This window comes from Orcinus orca, chromosome 2, assembly GCF_937001465.1.
Source record: "Orcinus orca chromosome 2, mOrcOrc1.1, whole genome shotgun sequence".
In the NCBI taxonomy this organism is placed as follows: Eukaryota; Metazoa; Chordata; class Mammalia; order Artiodactyla; family Delphinidae; genus Orcinus; species Orcinus orca.
Window position 1 is genome coordinate 107575572 of NC_064560.1, and position 27804 is coordinate 107603375.

A 27804-nucleotide genomic window follows, 5' to 3' on the forward strand; every position below is an offset into this window, starting at 1 on the left:
ATGGTTTTGGAAGTGCTGAACTCAGTGCATTATAACATCATCAGCATGGTGACCGAAGTTGTGCCTGTTGCCAGCATTGCAATCCTGCTCCTCACTGGCTTTCTTCTCTTGGTTTGGAATTATAAAAACACATCCTCAATACCAGGTAACACAGTCATTTAGTTCTGTATCTAAGGAGAGTGTTTCCTTGGGCTTTTCGTCCATGAAAGTAAAGGAAATTTGCAAAACAGCGAAGAGTAAACCTGAGGAGATGGCTGAAGCCCAAGGCATATTAGCAAATGAATTCAGGTGAACATTTTTCTACCAATTATCTGCATATATTAAATGAAAGCATTAAAAAAATCTTAGATAATCCCTTCCAGTCTGCATTTTGTTTCGGTAAAATAGACTTGGCAAAAGTATCCTTTAAAGTAAATTTAAGATGCGGTGGAACAAGGTAATATTCCAGGTTTTGGATTTTTTTAATTTAAATTCATTCCAATTTTGGTCTAAAGGTGAAAATGTCTCTGGAATGCTTTCTGTACTCCTTTCTGTCTCCCTCCCACTTTACCTCATCCATGTCCTCTGCCCTCTCCCTTTCTTGAACCTATTCCTTCTCTTTATCCCATTCTTTATTTTTTTTTTATTTTTGGGCATGGTGGTGATGTTGGTGCCACCACAAGGGGTAGATGGGACCTGGACAGTGGATGAAAAATGGGGATCACTATAGTTCCCTTGAAAATCTAAAAAAAAATCTTCCACAAGCTCTGTGGATCAATCAAAAGTAGAGTATAATATAATTATCCAGATAATCCCAGTAGAAACAACACCACTCTACACTATCAGATTAACTCAGAACTCCCAGAAATATCAGACGGCTTTGTAGTTTCTTGGAAAATTCCTCACGGCAGGCATGTGTTCCCAGTCCCATAAAAAATTCTGTAAGTCAATCATCTACATATAATGTTATTAGAACAATCCTAAGATTAAGACCCCTTGACCCCAAGACTCCCAAACTTGTTTTGCTTATATAGACATTAACAAAGACTTTCCACTAAGGGCAAAAAGAATACCCTGATAATCTTTTCCACATTAACCCAGCTACTTCAAAGTTAAGGAATAAACCTTGTTTGCCAGATTTGGGTTTAAACATCCAATTTAAATGATTCACCCAAAAACTTAGATTATCTAAATTATCAGCACTGTACTGTCTCAGATAGTTGTGTGAGTTTTGGCTGAACGACTATTTCACTGACAGAATGGAATTAAAGGAGTAAGATACAGAAATGGTATAACTTTACAATAAAGCTCGTAAAACCATTCCAACAAGCTTTTGACGAACTTTTCACCACCACCACTAAAATCAAGCTACCAAGTTTGTTCTCTGATACAAGCAACAGCAACTCCCCTGGCTGCTCACCAGATTCACACTCCTCACAATTCTGTCATTGCCTATGTCAGCAAGGGTGTAAGAGCCACGGCTCTTCACTAAAACCACATCACTAGACTCAGACTCTGGTCTAGACACAGATCAGACACACTGCCTCATTCCTCAGTGCTTAGCTTTATTTTGTCTAATGAGATTTAGCTTAAGATTCTCTTCTTAAACCAAATCCTTTTTGAAGGAAATAAAAAAGAAATGTATGCTGTTTGTTGGGACATTGTCTTTGCAGACCGTGTTTCTCACAGTTAAAAAGATGACACCCAAACCACAGACTAATTCAAACCCACCCATTCCATTGACTGGTGCTTTCAAACCCAAAGTTTTCAGACAAAACTACGCAGCCAGACAGACCTGTCAGCTTGTCACTTGTCCTGGTTTTCATGCCTGTTACAAGAGGGACTGATTGACTTGTATTTGAAACTCATTGACACCATTTAACACAGCAAGAATAGAGTAGACACCTATTTCAGTCCGTTCAGACCGAAATGCTTGAGACCAAATGGAACTGGAGTGGTGTAGACTCTGGACTACTTTTTACTCATGGAGCTGTGAAGAGCATCATGTTAACTTGTGTTGTTGTTTTAATCATTTTGTGTGTGTGATTCACCTATATACATCAGAAGATACAAAAGGACATCCAGATCAAAAGAACAAGAATAGCAGTTAATTTAAAGCAATCGCTCTTTTTGGTGTTGCAGAAATACTGACTGATCTGATGACTTTCCTAGGTCCTGGCTACTTTCTGGGAATTGGACCCCTCATTTCCTACTGCAGGTTCCTCTGGATGGGGAATGGCAGTGCCTGCAATTACTACAACAAGACGTATGGTGAATTCGTGAGAGTCTGGATATATGGAGAGGAAACCCTCATTATTAGCAAGTAAGTCTGTTAATAATCGGGGACATATTTAAAAATCAAGGCTGGAATATTCATATTAAAAACTAAACAAACTTATTTCGATATCTTGATGTCTGTTGCTAAAGATGTGTTTTTACTACTTTTTAAATGAAGGATGATGCCTGCAGCTCAGGATCTAGGACAGTGCTTCTCACCCTGGCTGCATATTAAAGTAACCCAAGGAGCTGTTCAAAACCCCAATGCCCAGGCCACAAACCCAACTTTTACAGTCTCCTGGGAAGGAGGGACCTGGGCATCCGTAGTGTTTAGAGGCCCCCAAATGATTGCAACGTGCTACAGAGCTTGAGGAGGAAAAAAGGTAAGAAGCTTCCAGAGTAGAGGGCCTTTCCCTGGGGAAACACCTAAGCAGGTTGGAGGAGTTCTGTCTAATTTTCTTACCCTTAAGTGTAGTTCAGGTGCTGGGAGTGCAAGACTAGACATGGAGGGAAGAATGAAGCACATGAGAAAGGACCAGAGGACCAGGACAGAAATTGCTCTTAGACACTAGGTACTTAGATCACCAGATAAATTCCCAGGAACCCTGACCAGTTGCTGAAATAGGATCCTCCTTACAGTGCAGGTAGCATCTGGCAACTGCTGTCTTAATTAGGAAAGTGACCTTAGTGACCCTGACAGGGTCAGGTGCTGATTCATGCTGAGAACATGACAAAACTCACTCTGCCCTTCCCCCAGCTTTCCCAGTTCTTTCCCCTTCCTGTCCTCACAGGCTTTTCTCTGGTTGGAGTCTCTGTGTTCTCCTTAATTGCCTCCCAGCTGCTCAATTTTCTTAAGGGATGAGCTCCCCGCAGGAATAGGACATGTTTGTCCCCATCTTCCCTTGCCTGCTCTTCAGGTCCTTCCAGAACTACCCATACCTCTTAAAAAGACCCCACTGGATGTCAGAAAGCTCTTTCTTTTTCTTTGAATAATATGCCAGGTATTTTCTCTTCTGAAAATTTTGACGTCTGTAGTTATTACACCTGTGTAGAGATTATGGGCCAACTTTTCCAAGCAGCTTAGTTCTGAAGTGGGGGGCTGCAGAACTTTGGAGCACGATGGGGTGGGAGTCAGGCACCAGTGCTGCCACGATTCTGCCTGAGCAACTGGGGGCTATGGGGAGAGATCCATCTGATTACCTGTAGATAAAGTATGCATGATTCCCCAGGCAGAGATGCGCTAAATTATTGAGGTTCTACAGAAGTTATGCATGACACTATATGTCATGTGTATATGTTAGTGTTTGCCATAAATATCAAAAATAGAACGTGAATAGCATCCATAAAGAGGAACTGGCATTTAACAGGATAATTAGGATGATATTTGGCCATATGTTAGCAATTAACATAACAGTTAAGGTTATAGAATTTGTATACCTGTTTTAGTCATTTCCGAATTTATAGGAAATTCATTCTTTTATTCTGTAAATGTACATTTATTTATTAGAATTTATACTAAGCACTGGATGACCCTAAACTATCATAGAAATTATTGGCTCTCCATTCATTCATTAAATAAATATTTATTGAGAACTTATTATGTACAACAGGTATCATGAACAAATCACTCCCAAATCCCTACCCTTGTAGAGGAATATATTGTTGCAGTATTAATATACCAACAATAAAAGGCTAAAACATAGTATTATCAGTAGGGTGAACAACTGTCTTGGTTTATTTGGAACCAGAGGATTTCCCACGTTGTGGGATTTTTAAGCTGGGAAACCCAGGATGGTTGTCCACACCATTATCAGGTAGATATGGGCTATATGGAAGATGAGGTGGGTGGAGCAACTTCGGGATGGGGAGAAATCAGGATTCCATTTCAGATATTTTGACTTGACTTGCCTAGTACTGCTGAATAGGATATTAAGAAGGAAGTTCTAACCATTCAGACCTTCGACTGTAGTCAGAAACTAGCAAAGGAAGCTGAGAAGGACAACCACACAGAGAAGGGAAAACCAGGAGAGTGTGGAGGTCTGAAAGCCAGGCGAGAATGCATGTCAGGGAGGATGGAATTGTCAACTCTCCAGATAGTGCCACATGACTGGACAGAGATGTGAGCATTGCATTTAGCACCAGGGAGGTCATGGGTGACCTTGACAAGGGCAGTTTCTATGCAGTGCTGGGAGCAAAAGTCTGACCACTGTAGAGAATGGGGAGAGAAGAATTGGAGGCAGCAGGTACAGACACTCTTTTGCCATAAAGGAGGCAGAGAAATGAAAGGGATGTTTGGTCTAAGGAGCTTTTATTTGTTAAGATACAAGATATTAACCATGTGTGTTTTGATGGGAATGATGAGTTACAGACGAAAGTGTTGATGCAGCACACAAAAGGAGTGTGCCAGGTGAGATGACAAGGGGGTCCAGGTAACAAGTGGATGTGGCCTTGAAAAGGGACCTGGAAGTTCATCCACAGTAACAGGAGGGAAGGCTGAATATATGGGCACTGATCCTGGTGGTTGGACTTGCAGAGGTTCCAGTTGCTTCTGTTTTCTCAATAAAATAGGAAATGAAGTCTGTAGTTGAAATAAAGGTGAGAAGTACAACACTGGGGGACAGAGGAGACAGGATATAACAGTCATCCAGGAAAGTGAGAGAGTGACTGGACTTGGGAAATGTAGTAGAATTGCCAGCTGCACTAAGGGCTCACTTGAATTTAACTGAGACCTGCCAGTGTTTGTGTGTGTGTGTGTGTGTGTGTGTGTGTGTGTGTGTCCATGTGCATGTATGGTTTTTTCCCTGGCCCCATTCAACTGCCAGGTGCAAGCACAGAGTAAGCTAAACTGAGAGCTGGATTTAGCCAGGGTTGAGGTTTTACCAGGCAACTAGGACAAAGTAAGCAGAGGGTCAAGGGACTTGAGGATGCATGGAAGGGAGAGACTCTAATGATCGACAAGAAAATATTTTTCCAACTTTCTAGTATGAAAAGTTCAAATGAACAGGAAAGTTAGAAGAGCAGTCCTCTGCCCTTTTTCCCCATGACCTTGACCTTCTGAAGAGACCACATCAGTTGTCTTACAGGACGTCCCACATTCCAAATCTCTCTCAGTATCTCATTATGGTGTCATTGAACATATTCTTCTATTCCCGGTATTGCTTATAAACTGAACACTAGGTCTATAGGCTCTATTCGATTCAGGTTAATTGTTGCGTAATAATACGTTCCTGTTAGTCCTAGGCACTTCACATTGCATCACATCAAGAGACCAGGGAAGGTGTTCCCATATTAGAGATACTAAATTTGGTCAGCTTAGGGTGGTTACAGTCAGAACTCTCTGTTACAAAGATTCTTTTTCTCTTGCAGTGACCTCAGTATCAAACCTGGGTAAGGATATTAGAGGGCAAAGGACAGGGAAAATGTGGTAGGATTGATGGAGTATAAGTCACAGGCACAGAACAGGTCTACATAAGGCATGTGTTTTTAAATGTTTGGTATCAAATATTCCATTGATTGTCTCCCCCCTATTTCTAGTACTTATCAATCTTGAACCTGACCACAGGTGTGTGAGTTCTTTAAACTCAGAACGGGAGGGTGGCTTTTTCTTTACCACCTAAGGACTTACTTCCTGGCTACTTTTCATTTTGAAGAGACGTTAGGTTTGCCATCTTTGGGGATGTCTTTTGACTTCAGTCATGTTTCAAGAAGAATAATTACCCCAGGGATCAGGCATCTTACACTACCCACTGTTCCTTCTGAGGGTGGGGACTCACACTGTCTCTCCTCAGTGGTAAGAAGTCCTCACTCTCCCAGCCAGTCAGTAAGTCAGTCAGTCAGTCAGTCAGTCAGTCAATGTAACATCTCCCTCACCTGGTGTTACAGGCCGGCCCGCATTGTGGGAAGATCTCTAATGTTCTCCTGAATATCAGGGGAGCTCTGGGCTGGCAACCCTAGTTCATCACCAACCTTCCCTTCTTCACTTTCCTGATTTACTCCAGTTAGATAAAGCCAGCCTACTTTTGATAAGTGACCTTATTTTAAACTGCTCATCCTTGGTGACACTTTGCTTGCTGTGTGTATCACTTCTGTCTTCCCTGCTTTGTTTTTTGCCAAGTCAGAGCCTCTGTCTCAGGATAACTGAGATGTTGGCGCCCCCTAAAGGACAACTGACTTAATCATTCGCTCTTTATTTGGGTTGAAGTTTTTAATTGACCAGTAATTCCTCAAAACATATGGACAGACCAATGTATTTTATGATATACTCAAAAGCTCTACAGGTCAGAGCAGAAAAATAGTATTCTGTTTGTCAACTAATCACTTAAAATTTGTAGATCTGAGTTTGTGAGTAAAGAGTATACAAATTACTTGCTGCTTTGATTACAGAGTGATTTAGGGGACGGTACGAATAGCTAGAATTCTGAAGTCTATTAGTTAATAAGAATTTCAGTCCCTTCTATAGCATGATGTCATATACAGGACAAAATTTTATCTATGTATCAGTCAAATTAATTCCCTGGAATACAAACTGAAGTATCTGGATTTGCGTATTGAAAATACAATAGAAGACATAAAGCCACCCCATCTTTTATCCTGAAGAGACTAACTATCCATTTATCCTTTATGCTCTCAAATGTTAAATTATTTAAATGATCAATTTATACTTCCAATGCCATAGCCTAATTTATAATCAATCTTATTGAAACATCTTCTCAACAAAGTGAGTCTCTCTGCAGAAGAATTCTGTACCACTGTCCTAAGAAGACAATATTCTCCTCACACACGGAGGCCCCATGACGTCTTCAGCTAGGATTTTACAACATGTTATAATGCTCATTGCCTTATCGTGCCCCAGTTAGAGTGGGATTTGGGGCAGGAAGCAAGACCTGAAGGAGGACATGGGTGGGGAGGGGCTGCCTGCTCCTTCCTAGTTGCTCTGAAGACCCAGCTCAGGCCTTAAGAGCCAGGCCTGGGGGTGGGAATAGAGGGCAGAGCAGTGGAAGAGGAACCAGGAAGTTCAAGGAAGCCTGGGTTCCTGGCAAGGTCCCAGGGTTGCCACAGCAAGGGCTATCTAATGGCTCAGCGTGTCCTATGTCCTGGGAGAACTCTGTGACCCTGGAGACCTTGATGAATCATGATGGACGCAGAGCCCCAAGACAGCTGCTGTCACCACCAGAGAGAGCCTTCCAGGCCAGCCCAGCCAGCCAAGCCCAGGGCCAGAGGTGCCCAGGAGATGTCCTTCAGTCCTATAATGATACTCCCCTGGAGGGGCCAGGCCTGATTAGGGCCTCTGGGGGACGGGTGGTACAAGGCAGAACTGCTGGTTCCAAACTAAAGAGATAAGACTTCAGGTATTCCAGCAACTTCCGATTATGAGGCTCACTTCTGCATGGGGAGGACTGTCTGGAGAGGGACTGCTTGGAGGCTGGAGGCTCTCAGGAATATGGTGGTGTGGAGGGTTCAGTTTCTTACAGCCTTGTAGCTCTGACAACAGTAATGGGGAGTATTTTAGTGACTTGGAGTTAGATAAGGGGAAATAACGAATAACTCTGTGTGTGTGTGTGTATGTGTGTGTGTGTGCGTGTGTGTGTTGATCTTTAGTGATGCTCAAACAGAGAGCTAGCAGTAGAAATGTTTCAACTGGAGAAGGAAGTTCTTGTGCTAACACAAGTGCTTATTTAATCTGAATACTAGAAATTATGCATTGCATTTAGATCAACAGGCATTTGGTATGAGAGCCACCTGGTAGGCAAACTCATCACACTGAGTTCTCCTGACCCTCAACAAGTAACTCCAAGGTTTGCTTTCTCTGCAGGTCCTCAAGCGTGTTCCACGTAATGAAGCACAGTCACTACACATCCCGATTCGGCAGCAAACTTGGGTTGCAGTGCATTGGCATGCATGAGAAAGGCGTCATATTTAACAATAATCCAGTCCTTTGGAAAGCTGTTAGAACTTACTTTATGAAAGGTATTCAGATGTCTGGCTACATTCTGCTCTTTTGTCTATGAATATGCCTTCTTGAAATCATTTTTAACTTCTGCTGCTTCACAGTTTTGAAACAGTAAGAGCTAGCATTCATTATACATGTACTATGTAGTAGGCACTGTTTAAGCCCTTGATAACTTTAATCCCACAGCAACCCCATGTGTTAAATACCCTTATCACCTCCATTTTACAGCTGAGAAAACTGAGGCATAAAGAGTTTAAATAGCTTGCCCAAGTTTCCACCAACAGCAAATGGTAGCACAGGATACAATTCCAGAGCCTACATATTCACCCAACACAAACTCTGTCCTTCTTGTTGACCCACAAACAATTTCATGAATGTGAAGGAGAATTGGCACCCTATATACTTAAGATCACTTCAGTTAAGAACTTAGTATGTCAGCCATATAGTTGATTTAGCATAACCAACATGTTTGCTGAATCATTGGCTGACATCCCAGATATCTTAAAATAGCAATTTGCAAATAAATTACAGAATTTTAGAACTGAGAAGAGTTGTATATGTCATTCCATCCAGACTCTGAGTTTTATACTTAAGGAGTACATTTCTAGAGAGCTTGTGATTTTTCCTCCAGGCAACATAGCCAGGTATGGAGGAGCAGAGACTGGATTACAAACCTCCTTATCTAGTGGTTTCCCCCTCTACTATATATGCTGCTGGAATGGAAGCCTTTGGCTTCAAACTATACATTCATTACCTTACAGTTTTATGGGTCAAAAGTCTGACATGGGTCTCACGGGGCTAAAATCAAGGCACTGGCAAGGCTGTGTTCCTTTCTGGAGCCTCTAGGGAGAAAGTGTTTCCTTGCCTTTTCCAGGTTCTAAAGGCTCCCCATTCCTTTTATACATTTGAAATGTGGTTTATACATTTGAAATGTGGTTTCAAGCTCTTGAACGTAGAGGCAAATCATACATCAGTCTGGGAGTGATAAACAAAGCCAACCCTTCCATGCAAAGGACTGATTCATTGAGGAATCATTTATCTCACTTGTGATTGTGACAGTCACCCAAGAAAACAGCATCCTGGCCTTTCATACCTCCAGGTCCCTCCTAAAGTCAGAACGTATGCTGCCAACCCAAACTTCCTTTTTACACATGGGTGGAAATGCTTAGACTCTAGGACCACTCACCAGGTTTCCTTTCTTATTTGCAAAGTGTGCCTTCAGGGGCTTCTGCAGCACAGCTGATTTGCTTTGTTTGAGGGCTCTGACTTTAACAGCAAGTCTGAATAAAAAAGACGTAAAAAAGAGAGATTACTCCTAAAGAAAGCTTAGAGCAACCTTGAACAAACAGAGAAAGGAGGACTTTAAGAGTTAAACTCATGTTAGACCACCTACCATTAGGACCACTAGATGCTCAGATGGTCAGGAGCCAAGAAAGAGAGAGATCAGAGCCAGTTCACTCTACCTGGTTTCATTCATTCATTCATCTATTCATTCATTCATTCCTCCTTTTGACAAATATATATCAAGGGCCACCCTGTACTATGGACTTGAAGTACAATGCTAATAGGTTATCACTGTCCCCAGTGTTCCCAGTCCTGTGAAGAAGACTGTTCAACCAACAAAGTTTTGTTTTGTTGTTATGACATTGATTGAGTACAATTAATCTGGATGTAGTTTGAAGAGAAACCAAAATTAAGGATACATTTGGTAGTTTATAAGACTAGGACTTTACACATATGAACTACAATTAAACAGGAAGCACCTTAGATCTAAAAAGTAAGATCCAATTTGAATACTTCTGTAGCAATATTCTGCCACTCATTGAAACATAAAATATCACCCAAGTGAAATCCAAACCTTCTTTAGAGAGAAATGTACATAATATAGAAAATTACTGATTTGTAATTTATGATCACAAATACTAAATGTTTCATTTGCAATCTCACAAATGATTTGTCATAGGTAGAATAAAAGTTTAATTGTGAATCATTTGTTTTAAAAAGATTTGTCATTCATTCATTCATTCATTTTTAATCATAAAAGTGATACTTTCTAGTAGACAATTAGTAGAATATAGAAAAATGAAAAGAATATGAAAATTTCCACCCATTTACTGAATAAAAATTTGTCGTCAGTTAAGCTCCAAACATAAAAAGCCAAAATTGCCTGATAGTTTGTGTGCCCTGGAGTTGGAGGCGGCTCACTCTGACATGTACCCTTCAGCTTTGTCTGGCTCTGGCCTGGTGCGCACGGTGACCGTCTGTGCTGATTCCATCACCAAGCATCTGGACAGGCTGGAGGAGGTCCGCAACGAGTCGGGCTATGTGGATGTGTTGACCCTCGTGCGGTGCATCATGCTGGACACCTCTAACAAGCTCTTCCTGGGGATCCCCTTGAACGGTACTGAAATTTTCACTTTTTTAAAAAATATATTTATTTACTTTTTTTTTTTTTTTTTTGGCTGTGTTGGGTCTTCGTTGCTGTGCGCGGGCTTCCTCTAGCCGTGGCAAGCAGGGGCCACTCTTCATTGTGGTGTACGGGCTTCCCATTGCTGTGGCCTCTCCTGCTGCAGAGCACGGACCCCAGGCACGGAAGCCTCAGCAGCCGTGGCAGGCGGCCTTCAGCAGTTGTGGCCCGTGGAGTCCAGAGCGCAGGCTCAGCAGCTGCAGTGCACCGGCCCAGCCGCTCCGCGGCATGTGGGATCCTCCCGAACCAGGGCTCAAACCCGCATCCCCTGCACCGGCAGGTGGACTCCCAACCATTGCGCCACCAGGGAAGCCCTGAAATTTTCATTCTTATGACTTGACATTCAGCCCTGTATTAAACAGGGCATGAGAAGAAGGATAACGGACTCAAGCAAAGATATGTTCTTTTGCATACTGCTCTTCTTTAAACCCTTCTAAGTATTCCCAAATATTTTTCCTGGTATGTCTGCCTTGTTCACTTATAAGGTCATAAATATCCACAGAAGGGGCCATCTTCTATTTCTTTTGTATCTCTCTTCATTGCTCTAGAAAATAGGATTCTACCCACAGCTGAAACTTAACAGATGTGATCATTTGATTTGGTCATAAATATATCCTACCACCAAACCTATGTATTTAACCATTACCAACCATTCTTTTGGGCATGATATAGACATATATATGTGTATATATGTATGTATAGTTATATATATACACACACAAACACATAGACACATTCCATATATCTACACACACACATAAATGTACATACACACCTCTCCCTCAAAGCCACTAAGTATGAAAATTTTGATTCTATATGATGATAAGGGTACTGAGGCTGCTGGAAATGATGATGATAACTAACATAAATTTAGTATCTACTATGTGCCAAGCAGTATAAAAACTTGCTTCACATAAACTTTGTCACTTAGCATTTATAACAATCCTTGCAAGATGTCTCACTCAAGAAACTGCTTTCCTCACTATATTACAGAATCAAATATTAAACACATACATGCAACTCTACCGCCAACAAAAGAACAAACATTAATCATGTGGATTCATTCCATTCTGCTGCTGTCAGCTTAATGTAATTTCTCCTGACTTGATTTCTAGCAATGCTCATTGATTCATACATTCATTCAACTAATATTTATTGATTGCCTATTTTATGCCAGACTTAGGTTCTGGGGATAGACCAGTTGGACAAGACGAAGTCCTTGCCTTCAAAGAGTTTACATCCTAGTGGGTATATGGACAGTAAACAACTAACTATCTAGTAATATATTAGGCTATAATAAGTGCCTTAAATAAACAGGGCTTCCCGGGTGGCGCAGTAGTTGAGAGTCCGCCTGCTGATGCAGGGGACACGGGTTTGTGCCCCGGTCCGGGAGGATCCCACATGCCACGGAGTGGCTGGGCCCGTGAGCCATGGCCACTGAGCCTGCGCGTCCGGAGCCTGTGCTCCGCAATGGCAGAGGCCACAGCAGTGAGAGGCCCGCGTACCTCAAAAAAAAAAAAAAAAAAGTAGAGCAAAGGGCTAGAAAGTGAAGGGGGAGGTCAGTGGGAGGCTGAAGCTCTTGTGGAGACAAAGGGTGGTCAGGAAGGCCTCTGTGGAGAGGATGTCTGAAAATAGCCCAGATGAAGTGTGACGATGAGCCATGTGCAGATCTGAAGGAAGAACATCACAGGCACAAGAACAAGGCACGAGTTTCACACTTGTCCAAACCGGCTGAGCTATCACACCTGCTCCCTGATTGACCACATTTGGACAAGCAGACAAGCGATAAGCCCTCCCTTTCTCCGCTCCACTCTCCTTGCCTCATCTCCCTGGCTCTTTAATGACTCCTTACCAGAGTCATAGGAACCCCATCTGATTGACATTAGGATGGGAGCCCCATTCACTCTGAAAGTCACAGTCTCTTGCCTTATCCCCTTTCACACAGGGACTCTGAAAGTCCTGTTTGCCTGTTCCATGTACATCTCTCCTAAGATATGACAGGTACCTATTTTAGCAGTCCCTGCTCTTTGGTTCCCCACTAGCCTTGACTCTTAGGAGGGATCAAGTAAAGGGAATTGTACAGCTCTCTGTTAACTTATGGATGCAGACTGCTGTCTAAGAACCTTCATAACCCATACAGACTTATGTGTATTTCCCTCTGCTCACCGGGTCCTTGTTAAACTCTCATTTGGCCTGAGGGACTCAGTGCACCAAAGAGGAAAGGACATGGCCCTGAGGTCAGACAGAATCGAGCTCCAGCCTAGGGACTTCCTGCCACTCTGGCTGTATGACGTTGGGCAAGTTTCTTCATTTCTATGAACTGCAGTTTCTGCATCTGCAAATGTCTCTTCCCTTCTCTTGTGTGTAATTTGAAAAAAGCAGGGGTTTTCTTTTCTCTAGTATTCAATTTAATTCAAGAACATCCGTTAAGATCTGACTGTGCACAAGACTCAGGACAAGGCACTGAAGATTCCAAGATGAATTCTACACTCTGGACTGAAATATAAACAGAGTGGGGAGGCTTTTTGCCTTTCCAGGCACCAGAATTGAGGCCGTAACAGCATTAATTACTTCTCATTTCAAACGGTCAGGTAAACAGAAGGGAGTTGGAGGCTCAGCCATGGAGAAGCGTGTGAGATTCTAGGCTGTGTCTCTAGCACAAACTTGAAAACTGGCAAATCTCTGGTTAACGTGGCCAGTTTAGATGCCAAGCAGAATAAATTAGTGTTGATTTGTTTAGTAGCATTCCCCTGGCTGAAACACCCAGTGAAGGTGGAACCTTGACCTGCTTAGAGTCCCAGATGGTAGGAAAGTCTACAGGGGATCTTCTCTGAGCAGTGTACCATTCTTGGGCTCACATTTTTGCTCATCTGTTCTGATCTTTTTCTGTTTTTCCAGAAAGGGCCATCGTGGTTAAAATCCAGGGTTATTTTGATGCATGGCAAGCTCTCCTTCTCAAACCAGACATCTTCTTTAAGATTTCTTGGCTACGCAGAAAGTATGAAAAGTCTGTGTAAGTAACATATTTTGGAATATTTATTGCTGAGATTGGATTGATCTGTGTTGTGTCTTAGTTATTGCTGGCCTCTTCGGCAAGCTTTCTCCTCTCCAGACCGCAAGGGAGCTGTTAAGTTGCCGGTGAAACACTTCTTACAGCAATTTGGCAGCATGTGGCCAGACCACAGAGGAAAAGAAGACTTTGGCCCAGGGCAGTTTTCCCCTAGGAGGCTGAGAGCTCCATCTCTGGAACTAGGACACTGCTGTGTATTTTGAGTTGAAGAGAAGGGTTGGCTGAACCTATCCTTATCATTAGTCAAAATTCCCTTTGCATGTCTGGAAAAATGGAAACATAAATCATTTTATTGTTGTGTTGCTTCTGAATGAATTTAACTTAATTCAATTTGTCAGAATTGACAGTAGTTGCAAGAGAATTTTTTTCATGATGAACTTTTTTAAGACGTGTTGTTTGTTTAGTTATGCATCTTATATCTTGGGGGATCCTAAAATTGTCATTAAATGGCTTTGCTTTGGTGTCAGACTAGTCTAGCAGAAGACTAGACAAATGCCCAATGACCTACTGGATAATCAATGGTTTTCAGAGTGTAAGTAGCCAGCCAGTATACATGCCACCTCTAACCACCAGTGGAAAGCACAGGGGATCTAAAGGTAGACAGACCTGGTTTGTATCCTATCTCTACCACTTAGTAACCAAATGTCCTTGGGAAGTTCTTCAAAGTAAAATATAACATACCCTCCGTGGTGGCAATACAGGTTAATGAGATCCTCTATGAAGGGCAATCAGCACAAAGCATGACACATAGTAGGCAATAAACATGTTAGTTTTCCCCATCCCTCTGTTCATATCTTTCCCAGATGTCCCTGACTATCTTAAATTCTCCATCTCTACAATTTCCCAAAGTTGTTTGAAGAGCTAACTTCATCCTGTTTGCGTGTTTTGAAATTCAGTAGTATTAGTCTCCAGGTAGTCAGCTTGATGTTGCTTTATGTATTTCAAGCGGATGATGAGTATTAGGTGGATGATTTGGACACCTGGTCCTTTAAACATTTCTCTTTGTTTCTACCAGAGTTTATTGTGACTTGAATCGGTAAGATAAATGGTTCATCTCTTCACTGCTGTCAGAATTTGTGGTCGTCTCAAGAGTCTTATTGGTCCGCAGTTAAACTTGGTCATTAGTTTAGCTTCAGTATGGTCAGCAGGCCCATAGAAACTTACTGCATGAGACTGTATAAGTTTCTCTTTGGTTTCTTTAAAATTATCTCAACAACATTCCCTCTCTATATAAATTTGCCAATGGTTAGTTCACTATGTACTATCTCCTCTGATCTAGAGCAGTAAAAACTGCTATAAGTTTCTCTTTGGTTTCTTTAAAATTATCTCAACAACATTCCCTCTCTATATAAATTTGCCAATGGTTAGTTCACTATGTACTATCTCCTCTGATCTAGAGCAGTAAAAACCTAAAGAAATCTTTTAATCTCCTTCCCCTGCATTCCATTGCAATAATGCTGATACTTTTTTTGAGGCATAATTGACATATAACATTATGTTAGTTTCAGGTGTACAGCCTGATTCAATATTTGAATATATTGAGAAATGTTCATCACAATTAATCTAGTTAACATCTTTTACCATACATAGTTACAAAACTTTTTCCTTGTGATGAGAACTTTTAAGATCTACTCTCTTAGCAACTTTTAAATATGCAATACTGTATATTAACTGTAGACATCATGCTGTACATTACATCCCCATGATTTACTGATCATATAACTGGAAGGAAGTTTGTACCTTTGACCCCCTTCACACATTTCACACCCAACCTACCCCCAGCACTCATGGCAATCACCAATCTCTTCCTGTAAAACTGAGGTTGGGATTTCTCCTTTTGTTATTGTTTTTTTAAGATCCCACATATAAGAGAGATCATATAGAATTTGTCTTTCATACCAATATTTTAAAAAATATATTTATGTAAAGGTTTCTGGGACATCTACTTCCATCCCTATTTATTCAATTTTATATTTTTCCCTCTTTGAATTCCCAATATTAGCACAGTACTGTTTTCTACTTTTTGTTTTGTCAAATGTAGGTTTTTCAGTCTCAGAATACATTAAATAAGTGTTTGTGGCCTGGACTAGGAACGTAGCCACCATTATTTTCGTACAAACAGAGGAATTCTTGCAATATAATTTGTAAGTCAGAGACTTCTTATTTCCTGTAAACTGACATTTAACTCAATTCTCCTAGTTTTTAATGACATACAAATTCAAATACATACATTTAAGCAGAAGCAAATTTTAACCTGAATAGGAGGAATCCCAGTGGATATTCACAGGCCCCTGATTCTGGCCCAGGGAGGAAGGAGATGCTTAGAAGTGGATGCAGCTCCATCAAGAAATTCTCTAGGAATTCAAAGTCTAGGGGCATTTCAACACATCCCAGGCCATTTGGGAGCCACTGCTTAGGTAGGAATGCTATGAGCATTCTAGCCCACTATTGAATAAATGTAGGAGATACTCAACAAATATTTGCTGAACAAATGGATGGGTAGGTAAATGAATAAACGTGAATATATCCCTGCTGTATGTCTGGAATGGTGAGTGTGTGTGTGTGTTTGTGCGCGCGCCTATAAAGCATACTTACAGAGATAAACAATAGTAGGCATCCTTATTTAGAATGACACAATGAAAATACTACCCTGAAGAATATCTCTCAGAATGTTTAAACATCTTCCTTGAGATGCCCCCCCAAAAAACTTTTGAAGATAGGAGGTATCTTAAAGAATCCTCTGTTACTTTTCCTGTTGAACTGAAGTAAACATAGAGGCTATTTAGGTCAACAGAGTATTTAAGCGTGTAGGCAACTGTGTCAACAAGAATTTGAAAGAAAGATTTACTGTACATTTAACATAATACAGAATACTGTTCCCTGAGATTGGGGAACAATACAATTATATGTGAATGCATACACTTAAAGACAAAGTCAAAGATAACAGAATTGAGATCTCAAGGTGGCCTTATTGTTCATCTAGCCTGATCCCTTCACTTTAAAAGAGACATAAGACTCAGAGACTTAAACTAGGTTACGTGGAACGACAACAACCTGGACCAGAACCTGACCCTTTGTCGAAGGTGTTTTTCCCTCCTGCACACTGTCAAAAGGCATATGTATATTGATGCAGACAGTCATTCGTTCAACAAATATTTACTTAGTGTTACTATGAGGCAGAAACTGCAAGGTATGAGATAAATATCAGGAAAAATACTTCCTGCCTGTGTAGAAGAGGAACCTCAAACTCAATTGTCTTCGAGACTATGCAGATAAAAGTGGGCTGGGTGGATGTAAGACACAGGAAATGGAGGTGCCTGTGGGAGACTGGAGAGTGCATGCTCCCACTAAAGGCATTCACTGGCTTTGGTTTTTGATGTTTAACTTAAGCACTGTGCTGGCCCAATCAAATAGCAGAAAACATAATTGGATTTAGCCATTTGGTACCAGTTTTCATCCCTTAACTACAGTTACAGCCTTGATTTTGCTACCACTGCCGAGATACATGGGCTAACTCTGGTTCCTTAACATGATATAATATGTAATTTAAGAATATTTGTGAAGAATTAAGTATAAATTCAGTTATTCATGAGCACTAATGGCTTCCACTAAAGCAGATCATTTTACTTTTAAACATGGCAAACAAATCCATTTATCTAGATGTCATATCTGTGTACAAGTAGATAATATTTACACTGTTTTTTCCAGCGAGGAGCTGAAAGAAGAAATGGAAATTCTGGTAGAAAAAAAAAGACGCAGGATTTTCATAGCAGAGAAACTGGAAGACTCAATGGATTTCACCACTGAGTTGATTTTGGCTGAGGTACAGACCTGAACTGACCCTAATTCCCACACAACATACGTGTATGACTGTATCAGTGTCTAAAAATTCTCTCCTGTTAACTGTTGCATGTTTCTGCTTTGACTATATGCTCCAGTATTTCTATAATGCCCAATCCAATAGCCCCCTATTAGACAGTCAGGTAAGATTGAACTTTAAGACTGAAACTTCTGTGTTTCTGCACAATAAAAATAGGAAAACTGGGGAATCCAAAGACACTGAACACATAGATATTTCGTTAAGTTCTTCAGCTTTGAGATGAAGATTGTTAATGCAAATGTCCATCATCAGACACAGAGACACATAATTTCTATGATTTCATTTTGTTGAGGTTATTAATCCTTGAGCGCCACCTCCCCTCCTGTTCTGAACCGTTCATTCACGTTGCCAATGTTTCTCCCCGCTTTCAATTGTTCAGAAACGTGGTGACCTGACAAGAGAGAATGTGAACCAGTGCGTATTGGAAATGCTGATTGCAGCACCAGACACCATGTCCGTCTCTGTGTTTTTCATGCTGTTTCTCATTGCAAAGCACCCCCTAGTTGAAGAGGCAATAATGAAGGAAATCCAGACTGTTGTTGGTAAGAATTTATCAAGCAACTAATAGAGATGAGAAAACAATTCCTTCTGAATATCAGCTTCTAGGTCGTAAGAATCTTATGTCAAAATCTTTATTAGAATCCACCCAGAGAACAACAGAGCAAGTCAATGTGTCGTATTTTCATTATGCCAAACAGGTTTCTGTGTTTTTCTAATATAAAAAAAAATACACGCTGGCTGGAAAAAAATCCAAATAAGAGAGAGATGTATAAAGCAGAAAGTATTATTTCCTGATCCCTTCCACTCTCCTTCCCATTCCCCAGGGGGAATCACTGTTAATTTTTTTTTTTTTTTTTTTTTTTTTGCTGTACGCGGGCCTCTCACTGTTGTGGCCTCTCCCATTGCAGAGCACAGGCTCTGCACGCGCAGGCTCAGCGGCCATGGCTCACGGGCCCAGTCGCTCCGCGGCATGTGGGATCCTCCCGGACCAGGGCACGAACCCATGTCCCCCGCATCGGCAGGCGGACCCTCAACCACTGCGCCACCAGGGAAGCCCCACTGTTAATATTTTGATGTGTATTCTTCAAGGTCTTTTTTGATGGGCACATAAACACATATATGCGGTTCTATTTGTCTGTGTGTAAAAAAACATGGGATCTTCCACAAGGATTTGCTACCTTATCAGTGACAAAAGGCTTTTGACGGTCCACCCAGGGAAATGGCTATCATTTTCTGCAGTGTTTCTGGGTTTCAAGCAGCCCGTTCTTCCAGGTGGTGGCAGAGGGAGGAGGTAAGGGTGATGATAGCAGAGGCAGGGGAGCGATCAGTTTCCCTCCCCCACCCTCTCCTCCTCCTCTGCAGGAGAGCCTCCAGGTCCCTACTCAGCTCTTCCCCACTCTGTCCCCTCCCTGCTCTGCCATTGCTTCAGCATCACTCTGCCACTGCTTTGGATATCCCCACCCTTCCCTGGAGACACTGCCACGTTCAGAAGAAGTCAGAATTGCTTTCTGGAGAAAACAGAATGCCTTATTTGGAGTGTGCTTCACATAAGCAATCTCTTTAGGAACACATTTCAGACATATGCGAAGAGGTATCAGTAATGATATAGATTTTTCTTTCTTGACTTTACAGGTCTCTGTGAAACAACCTATTTTGTTGTTAAAAGGCACCATGTATTTTTTAAACTTTTTATCTTATCTTTAAAACCATTTGAGTGCTGCTTGAAACAGATGACAAGGGGAAATTTCATACACGGATTAAATATGTGAAAGGGTTCTGCAGACGCGTTGCCATAGGAGGGCCACTGCCTGGGAAGGTAGATAGCAAGGAGCCAGAATGACATCCGGGTTTCAAATTCTGGAATGTTTTCTCAAGCACCCTTTTCAGGTTATGGGTTCTGTGCCAGGTGCAAGGGCACCGCGGTGAACAAGCCAGTGCCATCCCTGCAGTCCTGGGCTCTCAGTCTCGTGAGAAAAAGAGAATTCAAGAAACAAGCTCAGTGGAGTGAGAGAGAGTCACAGAATGATGGGGGTACAGGCAACACAGGGGAAACTGCTCTTGAGATCATAAACCTTTAATACAATTTCCTTGAGACATGAAAAGTTCTTGTGCCCCTTGATATCCCCCTGACACGACAGTCCTCTTGAAAGATAAAACTGGGACAACCACTAGTACATGTATAGTTGTTCCCCCTAGACCCACAGGACTGGTAATTACTTCTAAAAGTATGCCTTTTGTTACCTTCTCCATCATCTGCCCTCTAACTCCCCACCACAGATAAATACACCCATTAGACTCTTGCTGTGTTCGAAAAGCAGTATGTGAGGGGCTGTGTTGTTAAAGTTCTCTAACCAAGTGAGACCACTCCTGAATAACCTAACTGTACAGGAGACAGAGCTGCCTCAGGACCCTGGGTTGACTTTCATTCTGCAAAAACAGTAGCCCATTTCAGGATGCTTTGAAGTTTTGCCAATTCTGAGAGTAATCCAAGCCTCTCTGACCAGTGTCGAGCCAAGCTGAGACATGGAGGTGTCCATCAATCCCCAGCTCACCTGGAGCTGATGAGGCACCCCATTTGTTGTGGTGGAGAGAGGGCGTTCTTGCCACTTTACCACCCAGGTTGTCCTTGATGAGATGAGGAGGAGAGACTAACAGTGATATTTTTCTCTTTTTTAAAAAATTTTCTTTACTTTTTTATACAGAAGGTTTTTATTAGTCATCCATTTCATACACATGAGTGTACACATGTCAATCCCAATCTCCCAATCCATCACACCATGACCCGCACCCCCCACTGCTTTCCCCGCTTGGTGTCCATACGTTTCTTCTCTACATCTGCGTCTCAATTTCTGCCCTACAAACCAGTTCATCTGTAGCATTTTTCTAGGTTCCAAATATATGTGTTAATATACGACATTGGTTTTTCTCTTTTTGACTTACTTCACTCTGTATGACAGTCTCTAGATCCATCCACATCTCTACAAATGACCCAATTTCGTTCCTTTTCATGGCTGAGATATATTCCATTGTATATATGTACCACATCTTCTTTATCCATTCGTCTGTCGATGGGCATTTAGGTTGCTTCCATGACCTGGCTATTGTAAACAGTGCTGCAATGAACATTGGGGTGCATGTGCCTATTTGAATTATGGTTTTCTCTGGGTATATGCCCAGTAGTGGGATTGCTGGGTCATATGGTAATTCTGCTTATAGTTTTTTAAGGAAACTCCATACTGTTCTCCATAGTGGCTGTATCAATTTACATTCCCACCAACAGTGCAAGAGGGTTCCATTTTCTCCAAACTCTCTCCAGCATTTGATGTTTGCAGATTCTCTGCTGATGCCCATTCTAACTGGTGTGAGGTGATACCTCATTGTAGTTTTGATTTGCATTTCTCTAATAATTAGTGATGTTGAGCAGCTTTTCATGTGCTTCTTAGCTATCTGTATGTCTTCTTTGGAGAAATGTCTGTTTAGGTCTTCTGCCCATTTTTGGATTCGGTTCTTTGTTTTTTTTTAATATTGAGCTGCATCAACTGTTTATATATTTTGGAGATTAATCCTTTGTCCGTTGATTCATTTGCAAATATTTTCTCCCATTCTGAGGGTTGCCTTTTTGTCTTGTTTACGGCTTCCTTTGCTGTGCAAAAGCTTTTAAGTTTCATTAGGTCCCATTTGTTTATTTCTGTTTTTATTTCCATTACCCAAGGAGGTGAATCAAAAAAGATCTTGCTGTGATTTATGTCAAACAGTGTTCTTCCTATGTTTTCCTCTAGGAGTTTTATAATGTCCGGTCTTACATTTAGGTCTTTAATATATTTTGAGTTTATTTTTTTGTATGGTGTTAAGGATTGTTCTAATTTCATTCATTTACATGTAGCTGTCCAGTTGTCCCAGCACCACTTATTGAAGAGACTGTCTTTTCTCCATTGTATATCCTAGCCTCCTTTGTCATAGATTACTTGACCATAGGTGTGTGGGTTTATCTCTGGGCTTTCTATCTTCTTCCACTGATCTATGTTTCAGTTTCTGTGCCAGTACCATATTGTCTTGATTACTATAGCTGTGTAGTATAGTCTGAAGTCAGGGAGTCTGATTCCTCCAGCTCCATTTTTTTCCTTCAAGACTGCTTTGGCTATTCAGGGTCTTCTGTGTCTCGATACAAATTTTAAGATTTTTTTTGTTCTAGTTCTGTAAAAAATGCCATTGGTAATTTGAGAGGGATTGCATTGAATCTGTAGATTGCTTTCAGTAGTACAGTCATTTTCACAACATTGATTCTTCAAATCCAAGAACATGGTATATCTCTCCATCTGTCGGTATCATCTTTAATTTCTTTCATCCGTGTCTTATAGTTATCTGCATACAGGTCTTTTGTCTCCCTAGATACGTTTATTCCTAGGTATTTTATTCCTTTTGTTGCAATGGTAACTGGGAGTGTTTCCTTAATTTTTCTTTCAGATTTTTCAACATTAGTGTATAGGAATGCAAGAGATTTCTGCGCACTAATTTTGTATCCTCCAACTTTACCAAATTCATTGATTACCTCTAGTAGTTCTCTGCTGGCATCTTTAGGATTCTCTATATATAGTATCATATCATCTGCAAACAGTGACAGTTTTACTTCTTCTTTTCCAATTTGTATTCCTTTCACTTCTTTTTCTTCTCTGATTGAAATGGCTAGGACTTCCAAAACTATGTTGAATACTAGTGGTGAGAGTGGACATCCTTGTCTTGTTTCTTATCTTAGAAGAAATGCTTTCAGTTTTTCACCATTGAGAATGATGTTTGCTGTGGGTTTGTCATATATTGTCTTTATTATGTTGAGGTAGGTGCCCTCTATGCCCACTTTCTGGAGAGTTTTTATCATAAATGCTGTTGAATTTTGTCCAAAGCTTTTTCTGCATCTATTGAGATGATCATATGGCTTTTATTCTTCAATTTGTTAATATGCTGTATCACATTGATTGATTTGAGTATATTGAAGAATCCTTGCATCCCTGGGATAAATCCCACTTGATCATGGTGTATGATCCTTTTAATGTGCTGCTGGATTCTGTTTGCTAGTATTTTCTTGAGGATTTTTGCATGTATATTCATCAGTGATATTGGTCTATAATTTTTTTGTAGTATCTTTGTCTGGTTTTGGTATCAGGGTGATGGTGGCCTCATAGAATGGGTTTGGGAGTGTTCCTTCCTCTGCAATTTTTTGGAAGAGTTTGAGAAGGATGAGTGTTAGCTCTTCTCTAAATGTTTGATAGAATTCATCTGTGAAGCCATCTGGTCCTGGACTTCTGTTTGTTGGAAGATTTTTAATCACAGTTTCAATTTCATTACTTGTGATTGGTCTGTTCATATTTTCTATTGCTTCCTCGTCCAGTCTTGGAAGGTTATACCTTTCTAAGCATTTGTCCATTTCTTCCAGGTTGTCCATTTTATTGGCATAGAGTTGCTTGTAGTAGTCTCTTAGGATGCTTTGTATTTCTGCGGTGTCTGTTTTAACTTCTCCGTTTTCATTTCTAATTTTATTGGTTTGAGTTCTCTCCCTCCTTTTCTTGGTGAGTCTGGCTAATGGTTTATCAATTTTGTTTATCTTCTCAAGGAACCAGCTTTTAGTTTTATTCATCTTTGCTATTGTTTTCTTTGTTTCTATTTCACTTATTTCTGCTTTGATCTTTATGATTTCTTTCCTTCTGATAACTTTGGGTTTTGTTTGTTCTTCTTTCTCTAGTTCCTTTAGCTGTAAGGTTAGATTGTTTACTTGAGATTTTTCTTGTTTCTTGACGTAGGTTTATATTGCTATAAACTTTCCTCTAAAACTGCTTTGCTGCATCCCATAGGTTTTGGATCATCCTGTTTTCATTTTCATTTGTCTCTAGGTATTTTTTGATTTCCTGTTTGATTTCTTCAGTGATCTCTTGGTTATTTAGTAACGTACTGTTTAGCCTCCATGTGTTTCTGTTTTTTACCTTTTTTTCCCTGTAATTGATTTCTAATCACATAGCGTTGTGGTCAGAAAAGATGCTCGATATGATTTCAATTTTCTTAAATTTGCTGAGGCTTGATTTGTGACCCAAGATGTGACCTATCCTGGAGAATGTTCTGTGTGCACTTGAGGAGAAAGTGTAATCTGCTGTTTTTGGATGGAATGTCCTATAAATATCAATTAAATCTATCTGGTCTATTACGTCAATTAACACTTGTGTTTCCTTATTAATTTTTTGTCTGGATGATCTGTCCATTGGTGTAAGTGAGGTGTTAAAGTCCCCCACTCTTATTGTGTTAATGTCGATTTCCTATTTTATAGCTGTTAGCAGTTGCCTTATGTATTGAGGTGCTCCTATGTTGGGTGCATACATATTTATAATTGTTATACCTTCTTCTTGGATTGTTTCCTAGATCATTATGTAGTGTCCTTCCTTGTCTCTTGTAACATTCTTTATTTTAAAGTGTATTTTATCTGATATGAGTATTGCTCCTGCAGCTTTATTTCATTTCCATTTGCATGGAATATCTTTTTCCATCCCCTCACTTTCAGTCTGACTGTGTCCCTAGGTCTGAAATGGGACTTTTTAGACAGCACATATATGCGGCTTGCTTTTCTATCCATTCAGCAACCCTGTTTGTTTCGGGTGGAGCATTTAATCCATTCACGTTTAAGGTAATTATTGATATGTATGTTCCTATGACTATTTTCTTAATTGTTTTGGGTTTGTTTTTGTACGTTTTTCTTCTCTTGTGTTTCCCACTTAGAGAAGTTCCTTTAGCATTTGTTCTAGAGCTGGTTTGGTGATGCTGAATTCTCTTAGCTTTTGTTTGCCTGTGAAGCTTTTGATTTCTCCATCGAATCTGAATGAGATCCTTTGTGGGTCGAGTAATCTTGATTGTAGGTTCTTCCCTCTCATCACTTTAAGTATATCATTTCACTCCCTTCTGGCTTGTAAAGTTTCTGCTGAGAAATCAGCTGTTAACCTTATGGGGGTTCCCTTGTATGTTATTTGTCAATTTTCCCTTGCTGCTTTCAATAATTTTTCTTTGTCTTTAATTTTTGCCAATTTGATTACTATGTGTCTTGGCGTGTTTCTCCTTGGGTTTATCCTGTATGGGACTCTATGCACTTCCTGGACGTGGGCTGCTATTTCCTTTCCCATGTTAGGGAAGTTTTCGACTATAACCTCTTCAAATATTTTCTCGGGTCCTTTCTCTCTCTCTTCTCCTTCTGAGACCCCTATAATGCGAATGTTGTTGTGTTTAATGTTGTCCCAGAGGTCTCTTAGGCTGTCTTCATTTCTTTTCATTCATTTTCTTTATTCTGTTCCGCAGCAGTGAATTCCACCATTTTGTCTTCCAGGTCACTTATCTGTTCTTCTGCCTCAGTTATTCTGCTATTGATTCCTTCTAGTGTACTTTTCATTTCAGTTATTGTATTGTTCATCTCTGTTTGTTTGTTCTTTAATTCTTCTAGATCTTTGTTAAACATTTCTTGCATCTTCTTGATCTTTGCCTCCATTCTTTTTCCAAGGTCCTGGATCATCTTCACTATCATTATTCTGAATTCTTTTTCTGGAAGGTTGCCTATCTCCACTTCATTTAGTTGCTTTTCTGGGGTTTTACCTTGCTCCTTCATCTGGTACATAGCCCTCTGCCTTTTCATCTTTTCTATCTTTCTGTGAATGTGGTTTTTGTTCCACAGGCTGCAGGATTGTAGGTCTTCTTGCTTCTGCTGTCTGCCCTGTGGTGGATGAGGCTATCTAAGAGGCTTGTGCAAGTTTCCTGATGGGAGAGACTGGTGGTGGGTAGCTATCAGTGATATTTTCTGACAGATGACTGCATTGGATACCAGAAGAGAAAATTTCTGTGAACATCATTAATCTCACCATCTCACTTGACTAGAGGAGGAATGAACGTCTTCTAGAATTCAGAGTAGGGGACAAAACTCAAGAACCACACAGGTGGCAATAAATGTTTGAAGCAGATTAGGTCGGTCTACATGATGCTGCAGAGAGGAAGTTCCTCTAAAGGGCTCATCAGCCACCCACCCTCAGCTAACTATTGTCATGTGGGGATGTGAGTCCAATGTAACCTGTTTTTTAATTTCTATACAAATCCAGACATTTGTATGAAATCTCTCAGATGTTAAGATAATTGACTTCAAATCTGAATTTTCATAAGACACTCTGTGGACCAAACATAAAATATTTTACAATTATATATATAAATTTTTTCAACCAAGACCGAACTGACCTATAACTATACTGATCTGAAACTCTGAGTTTTATGCCCATCACATGTTGAAACTAACATGACCTACTTTGTCCTTTTTATCTGATCCCACAGCTGAAAGAGACATAAGCATTGATGATATGCAAAAACTAAAAGTGGTAGAAAACTTTATTTATGAGAGCATGCGGTACCAGCCTGTCGTGGACCTGGTCATGCGCAAAGCCTTAGAGGATGATGTCATCGATGGCTACCCAGTGAAAAAGGGGACTAACATTATCCTGAATATTGGAAGAATGCATAGACTCGAGTTTTTCCCCAAGCCCAATGAATTTACTCTTGAAAACTTTGCCAAGAATGTAAGAGCCCTTCCTTAAAACTGTGTGTGCCACTCTTGAAAATGTCAACTCTTAAGTCCTCTCTGTTTCTGTGTTTGCACCATGTATATTTCATTCTATTTACTCATTCTCTTCACACCTCACCAGGAAAACACATTTCTCCTAGCTTGGAACATGGCTACCATGTCTGTCCTCAAGGCAAGGAGGCTGGCTCTCCAGCTCTCAGAAATGTCTTCATGGAGGTACACAATAGGTCAAAAGGTGAACAATTCAGGCCCTTAATTTGCTTAAAATGAGGCAAATTTTCTTTAACCAACCCATTTAAACTTAACTTTTCCATTTAAACTTATCACCTTGTCACCATGTAGATTCAGCCGTAGCATCATCTAAGTCAAGGAAATCCACTTCTGCTTCAGATGGAAATCAAGTGAGAAGAAAAGATTTGGTTTTGGCAGTGGGCCTTTGGTTTCTCAAATGGCCCCACAAGCACTAGGCCTCATTCTATATAAGACTTTGTAATTACAAGAGCCTCAGCTTCTTCTTTTTCTGTAACTGAGGTGTACTGGAGATTCTGCCTCCATTATGTCAATTCTAGGCAATGACTTTTTTAACCTGAATTATCCTGATAGTTCCCTCTGTGTCCCCTTTTTCCATTTGCATATGGAAATATGATCTTAGTTAAACCAGTTGTCTAATTCATTCCATTTCTAGATAAGCAACCCACGCCATGTTGGCAATTGGTCAAAAATAACTTACTGAGCGTGTATTAAGTGCCAGGCACTATGTGAGTCCAAATGGGGACAAGACAGGCAGAGGTGTCCCATTAAATATTTGTATAACTAAATATATTTAGATCCTTGGCACTAATAGACAGGGAATCCACACCTTTGCCTAAATTTGTCCTTGTCATCATGTTATATGCCCTGGCACAAAAACAATCTTTGCCTCAATGACTGGCAGAACAGCAGTAAAGCCATGGTCTTCCCACAGAGCTAGCTGAGTATTTACATGAAAAGCAAAACAGGGGATTGTTTGAAGTTGTGTCCGTAACACAAAGGGTGAATCAAACTGGAGGGAGAAAGAGGCTTATCTGAGTTACAGTCATTCCTCTCCGTGAAGGAGCAGTATGGCCAAGTCGCCGAAACCGAGCATTCTGACTCACAGTGTTTTCAGGGTGAATCAAACAGATATGCATGACTCTAGCCTTTACTTCTCGGGCTAATTGTCTGATCATTTTCCTAGGTTCCTTACAGGTACTTTCAGCCATTTGGCTTTGGGCCCCGGGCCTGTGCGGGAAAATACATTGCCATGGTGATGATGAAGGTCATCCTGGTCACACTTCTGAGACGCTTCCACGTGCAGACATTGCAAGGTCAATGTGTTGAAAAGATGCAGAAGAAAAATGACTTATCTTTGCAACCAGATGAGACCAGCGACCTGCTAGGAATGATTTTCATCCCAAGAAATTCAGACAAGTGCCTCGACCACTAAAAAAGTTTGGTCAGTCCCTGCCCTGGAGCACTTCTCAACAGTATTCCACATGGAAACCACCCACCTTTGCCAGGTAGTCCTCCTCCCATGAACAACCGTGGCCTCTGGCCTTTTATACACTTACCTCCT

At 40.7% G+C, this 27804-nt stretch overlaps 1 protein-coding gene across 1 annotated transcript; it reads left to right on the top strand.

Annotated features, from left to right (window-relative positions):
• Positions 1–27804, top strand: LOC101270659 (aromatase-like). Its single transcript, XM_033408405.2, has 9 exons — positions 1–145; positions 2152–2302; positions 8069–8223; positions 10431–10607; positions 13572–13686; positions 17452–17566; positions 18003–18165; positions 25964–26205; positions 27427–27804. The coding sequence occupies exons 1-9, from the start codon at positions 1–3 to the stop codon at positions 27673–27675; spliced, it is 1512 nt and encodes a 503-aa protein (XP_033264296.2). The 3' UTR covers positions 27676–27804.

Coding starts and splice junctions, on each gene's coding strand:
- LOC101270659 (XM_033408405.2), top strand. CDS start 1: ATGGTTTTGGAAGTGCTGAACTCAGTGCATTATAACATCATCAGCATG. Junction 146..2,151: donor AAACACATCCTCAATACCAG/GTAACACAGTCA, acceptor TGACTTTCCTAG/GTCCTGGCTACTTTCTGGGA. Junction 18,166..25,963: donor GGAAATCCAGACTGTTGTTG/GTAAGAATTTAT, acceptor CTGATCCCACAG/CTGAAAGAGACATAAGCATT.